Source organism: Ceratotherium simum, chromosome 1, assembly GCF_057802395.1.
Source record: "Ceratotherium simum simum isolate JZ-2026a chromosome 1, ASM5780239v1, whole genome shotgun sequence".
NCBI classification, from domain to species: Eukaryota; Metazoa; Chordata; class Mammalia; order Perissodactyla; family Rhinocerotidae; genus Ceratotherium; species Ceratotherium simum.
Genome location: NC_141900.1, coordinates 36,251,574 through 36,258,023, shown reverse-complemented (window position 1 = coordinate 36,258,023; position 6,450 = coordinate 36,251,574). Strand labels below are relative to the sequence as shown.

The window sequence follows — 6,450 nt, the reverse complement described above, 5'->3', positions numbered from 1 at the left end:
CTGAAGTGGTTTGTGGTTTAGGCAATTTTTTTCTTAATTGGCCACCAACTCTTCACTGTAGTCTCCTTTCCGAGTTAAATGCTGGACTTTAGGAATGATGTGACTACAGCAGAAGGCTTCAGGGCCTGGTGGAGACGAAAGGACTGGGACAGTAAACTCAGGCTGACAAGTGACCACCTCAAACTGAAAAATCTGGTCCCGCTATTTTGCATATGTTTGACACTGGCTGGCTTTGAGATTTAAAATATGACTTTCTGCTCTCACAAAGTTTAAGTGAAATTGGCATTTTTTTTTTAAAGAGCATCAGAAAGCTTTCATACAATATATACATTTACTACAAAAGCTGAATCAAGCACACTGCGAGGGGAAAAAATGACTCCAATTGATAGCTGGTTTAAAAAAATAAAATAGGCAAACCAAACCATCTGAAAATAGAGTTCGTCATGGAAACAGCATGTTAATGGGACTATATTCCCAGTAGCTTTATGGTTTTCCAGGCAAGTCTTATTTTGCCATCAGTATTGAAAGACACAAAAGAATACACTGGTCTTCTATATGCTACATAATTTAAAATAAATTGTTTTCTCAAAACAAACCCTGGTGGTGACAAAAATGTCTTCTAAAGCTATTTAAATCCAGCATTATAAAACCTTTCTGCATCAAATTTATAGTTACTTCATTTTAAGGACACCCACAATAAGAATGCTTTATATTTATTCCTTGGATAGAGACTAATAACCTTTAAAAAAATTTTTCCAGAAATTATCTGATTAAATTACCTAGTGAGGAGACATTTTAATTTGGCCTAAGAATTCCTATTTTTGTGTCTATACAATAAAACTTCAGATATCTACTATATTAATGTAACAAAGAAAAAAGAACATAAAATTGCATCTTGCTTCTTAAAATTGAATGCTATATTTTCAATTAGATTTAATTTTTTCATTTGCCCTAAAATAAATAATGATGATGACTTATAAGACAATTGCCTTATAACCATGAAAGTAACTCTATCGTATCAATGGTCTTCATTTTAGCCTCTTGCCACAGAATGTTTTCATGAGAAAATTTAATAAAGATACTTTTAGTTTGTAAAGGAATAAAAGACTTGTTTTCCAAAGGTATTTGAGGTTTTCTATCTGGCATTTTCCATTTCTCATAACCTTATTTCCATATTGTGAAATGTATAAATAAACTCTGCATCTCTATTTTATACAAATTAGTGTGTGCACACTTCTGTGTATATGTATATATAGATATAATATAGATATATCTGTAAATACCTATATATACACTCTACATATATATAAATTCTGACTAAGAGTAGACCATCTAGATAATTCCTCTGGAGAAGGTTCCTGGGACAATATAAAAATGTGGTCTTCAGAAGCAAACAACAAAACAGCCTTATACACCCAACTGCTGTTTAAAATGCTTATAAACACACAGTCAGTTATCCATTTATTGATTGCCTAGTTATGGTTTTGGAATATCCAAGATTATAGAAAATATAAGACAATACCTCATAAAAATTGTGACGGAAGGGATGGCTGATGATTTAAAAATAAACCTCCATACTATAAAAAGTCATGTAAATTTACCCCTTGAAAGAAAAAAAGCTTTAATATTAAAATTAGAGTTCTATTTTTAATAATCCTTTTGAGTAAAGAAATAATTTGCAAACTTCTATTTTATATTGTTACTGTCATAAAAGCAGATCTTTTCTAGGGACTTCACAATGTCAATCACAACAACGCAAGTAGGACCATTCTTTGGAAGGACTGGTCTGAAGGTTTAAAGATAGGCTTTTTCATTGAATTCCTGAATTTATATACTGTGGGATTGGCTATGAGACTCCATAAAATGTAAAGATAGTTCATAGTTCAGACAGTTCCAGCTCTATTATTTTCAGGCACAAAACCCATATAATTTTGTACAAAACTTTGATTTTTTTATTTGCGAAATTAAAAATATGGTATTATATATATATAAACTTCTATTCCTCTATAAATATAGATGACTTTGTGATAGTGAACAGAATAAATGCATACCAAATTCAAAGACCATTGTCATTTAAGGGTATGACAGACATGGATAAATTTAAGTCCTAAGTACCGGCATTTTGATAAACTCTTAAAGTTTAAAACAATACAATCAGGAAGATTGCTTTTCTCATCTTTTTCACAGAGAACTAAAGTGAATATTTTTAAATGGCTTTGAAAGATTTACATTTGATACATTTCTGTAAATCCAAAAAGGAGCACACAGGATTTAATGCAATAGACCTGCACACATTTTTCCCTTTAGCATGCATGCCCATATTTTGTTTATTTCAGGAGCTAATCCCATCAATTATTTTAGCTCCTTTATCTCCTGGAATCTTACCAGGTTATTACTAGTGATGTGGATTGTTTCTCCCTCAGAACGTGTTGCTGAATAACAATCATAATAATATATTGAAAGTGTACAACTTTTACATTTTAAAGTTTCTGATAAATGTCTAATTATTATTTGATTAAAAATAAGAAAGTAGCACTTCATTTTGAGGAAGTCCATTACACTGAAATCTCCTTCAAGTTTTCATACTCAGTTTACGTTCTGTTGTCCTGTTAAGGAAAGCAAAGATCAACTCCCTAACAAAGCTTTCCAGGTGATCTCAACGTTTCCATTTTACAGAACGGTAAAATCTAAACGCGGCTGTCTCAGTCCAGAGGCAGGTTGCCAGGCATCAGTATGCAATTAGAACTAACATTTTATAACCCCCATCTTCAGTCTCTCCCAACCCACACAAAGCTTCATGGCGCTTCCCAAATCTCAGTAACCACATCTTTCCATGACGCCGGCCAAACCCATACCAGGTTTTAGACACTAGAGAATGAAATGAGCTCATCCACCAAAAATTAGACTTAAAAAAGTTTGGCATTAGTTATCCCGCTCACCCTCTAACCAACTTAGACGGAAGGAGGGAGTGTCTGGGCGTTGGAAGCCAGTGCGGAGGCAGGCTGGGACTGCCAGCGCCCACATCTGTGGGCCTTCTTGAAGCTAGGGGGAAGGTTCTGGATAGTGAAAAAATTCAGCTTCGGGAAATCAAAGGAACCAGCCTTCGCCATCTGGCCCCGACAAGGGCAGACTTGGGATGGGTGGGGGCCCACCTTCGGATTTGGAAGCTTTGGGGAGTTCAGTACCTAAAGAGCCGGGACCCCAAGCAAGGAAGGGAAGGGAGGGAGCAGAAAGAGGAGGCGGGAAGTGAGCCGGGCCGTACAGCCCCAGATGCACTCCACCCGCGGCAGGGAGGGGCGCGCGAGGACGAGCAGGAGCGCCCGGCGGTGCGCCGCTCCGGTTTTATCTCTGCAGTACTCCGAGAAGGACAAGAAGAAAGAGCCTCAAATGGTTAAACCGCCCTAAATAATTAAATTTTAAACAAAAAAGAAACAAAGAGGAAAGTAAGAGAAAAACGCGTGATCGGCCGTCACTTAAATACAAATATACTTACAAAAATCTTACACAGGCTATTTACAATCACAAAAGCGTACAGTCCTGGTACCAGAGTGTGAGCGCAGAGAGGTCTGTCCAGTCCCCCTCTAGCAGTTGAGCCCTCGAGTCCGTCTGCCCCCAGGGACGGAAGCTTTTGCAGGAGCTGTGTTGTTAAAACGAGCCTGCGAACGTGTCTGGCGAGGAAGCCTCGAGTAACCAGGCTTGGCAAGCATTCCAAGGGACCAGCTTTTGGGGCTGGCTGGGACAGGCCCGAGGGCTGGGAATGGGCTGAGCCCCCAGGTCTCAGACGGTGGTCTCCCCCTGTTTGCTGTTGGTGAGCCTGGTGTAGAACTTCCTCCAGGAGTTGAGGGTCTTGCCGGACCAGATCCAGAAGCCTGACGTGATGCCCACGATCAGCGTCATAAGGTACTTGATCATGAAGACTGTGAAGTCAGGGCTCATGGGCGGGTGCGGCGGGGCGCCTCCGCCTGCCTGGAGATGCGGGCAGGGGATGGCGTAGCTCTTGCAGCTCTGGGCCACCCAGCTGCGCTCCCACTGGTCCCGGAAGGCCTGCTCGTAGAAGTAGCAGGCGATGACGATAGTGGCTGGCACCGTGTAAAGCACGCTGAAGACGCCGATGCGCACCATGAGCTTCTCCAGCTTCTCGGTCTTGGTGCCATCGTGCTTCATGATGGTGCGAATGCGGAAGAGCGACACGAAGCCGGCCAGCAGGAAAGACGTGCCGATGAACAGGTACACGAAGAGCGGCGCCAGCACGAAGCCACGCAGCGCGTCCACGTTGTTGAGCCCCACGAAGCACACCCCACTCAGCACGTCTCCGTCCACCTGGCCCAGCGCCAGGATGGTGATGGTCTTGATGGCCGGCACGGCCCAGGCGGCCAGGTGAAAATACTGCGAGTTAGCCTCGATGGCTTCGTGGCCCCACTTCATGCCGGCTGCCAGGAACCAGGTGAGCGACAGGATCACCCACCAGATGGAGCTGGCCATGCTGAAGAAGTAGAGCATCATGAAGAGGATGGTGCAGCCCTCCTTCTTGGTGCCCTGTGCCACTGTGCGCGCCCCATCCTCGGCGAACTTGTCGTTACACACCACGCGGTCCTCCAGCAGGAAGCCGGCGATGTAGGCCACGGCCACTGCCGTGTAGCAGCCTGACAAGAAGATGATGGGCCGCTCCGGGTAGCTGAAGCGCCGCATATCCACCAAGTACGTGAGCACCGTGAAGAGCGTGGAGGCGCAGCACAGCACTGACCAGATGCCGATCCAGGTGCGCGAGAAGCGTAGCTCCTCGGGTCCAAAGTACATGAGCCCGTACACCTTGGTCGGCTCACAGGGAGCGCCGCAGTCCTTCTCCCCCAGAAAGTGGTAGTTGAGGTAGGAGGGCACCTTGAGGGCGCGCGGGCACGAGAACTTGCCTCGCTCCGACGCGCCGGCGCCTCCCGGGAAGCCGCCGCCGCGGTGCCCCCCGCCGCCGTGCTGGGGGTTGCTGGTCCAGAACTCCGGCAGCAGCGAGGGCGTCGGGGTGCCCTTGTCCGACGTGTTCTGGCCCACACACAGCTCGCCGGCGCCGTGCACCGGGAACTTCTCGCACTTGAGCGTGTCAGGCCACTGGAAGCCGAACTTGTTCATGAGCGCCTCGCAGCCCTGGCGCGCGCGCTCGCATAGGGAGCGGCAGGGCGGCAGAGCCTGCTCCAGCACGGTGCACACGGGCGCGTACATGGAGCACAGGAAGAACTTGAGCTCGGCCGAGCACTGCACCTTCACCAGCGGGTAGAACTGGTGCACCTCAAGGCCCGCATCCTCCTGGTTCGTGTGGCCCAGCAGGTTGGGCATGATGGTCTGGTTGTACGCGATGTCCGTGCACAGCGGGATGGAGATGGGCTGGCAGTAGCCGTGGTCCGGGATGGAGATGCCCCGCTCGCCGTTGTACTGCTGCCCGCTCTGCTGCTGCTGAGGCGGCGGCGGTGGGGGCTGCTGCCCCGGCCCGGGCCCCTGGCCCGCCGCCTGCGCCCGGACCCCCAGCAGCAGCGGAGCCTCCAGAAGCCAAAGCAGCAGCAGCAGCCGGCGCGCCAAGCGCCAAGAGTCAGCCGGGGGGCGGCGGCGGCTGCCCGCGTCCCGGATCCCCTCCGCCACCGGCCCGGCCCGGAGCGCCCCGGCACAAAGTTCCCAGCTCGCGCCGCCGCCGGCGGCCCGGGACTTCTTAAGCGCCTCCTCCTCAGCCATACTTTCTCGGCTCTTTTCTTGGCGCCGCTGGGCTGGGGCTGGCGGTGGCGCGGCCGGCGGCGGCTCCTCCTGCGGCCGGGGAAATCTCCTCTGCGCCGGTGCCCTCCGTCGAGCCCGAGCCGCGCTCGGCCCGCTGCTCCGGCTCCCGCTCCGCGTCCCGCAGCCGCCGCCGCCGCGGAAACTTGCGATTCATGAAGCGCGGGCGGCGGGGAGAGCCCCGGTGGCTCGGGCGCTCCGGGGTCGCGTCCCGCCTTCTTGGCCCTCGGCTCGGTGGCTCCCGGCTGGCGACGCCGCGCTAGTGGCCGCGGCCCCGAAGAGCGCGCAACTGTCCGCAGCCCAGCGGCCTCGGCTCCCCCCTGCGCCTCCACCTCCTTCTCCGCCGCCGCCGCCTGACCATTTGTGTCAATCCCTCAACTCGCTAGCTCTCCTCTCCCTCGCGCGCCCTCGGACCGGTTTCCAGGCGCCCCGCAGTCTGTCTTTCACCAGGAGGGAGGAGCCTTGAAACCGACGCGGAACTGGAGGCTCAGGGACCGTCGCCCAATCGCGGCACTGGCTTCCCGGCGCAAAGGGAGCCAGCCGCCTTCTTCCCCCAAAGAAAGTCGGCGGCGGGCGGGAGGAGGAGGAGGCGGGAGGTGGAGGAAGTAGTAGTGGTGGTAGAGGCACCGCTCGGGCACAAAGAGTGGGTTTGCTATGAAGCGGGACAGGCTTGATTGCTTTTGCTTTTGCTGAAGGAAG

General features: G+C 49.9%; 1 protein-coding gene across 1 annotated transcript; it reads right to left on the bottom strand.

The window, feature by feature from the left end:
• Window positions 1-1,208: 1,208 nt before the first annotated feature.
• FZD1 (frizzled class receptor 1) lies at window positions 1,209-6,189 on the bottom strand. Its single transcript, XM_004431331.3, has one exon. The coding sequence runs from the start codon at window positions 5,713-5,715 to the stop codon at window positions 3,778-3,780; it is 1,938 nt and encodes a 645-aa protein (XP_004431388.1). The 5' UTR covers window positions 5,716-6,189; the 3' UTR covers window positions 1,209-3,777.
• Window positions 6,190-6,450: the final 261 nt, after the last annotated feature.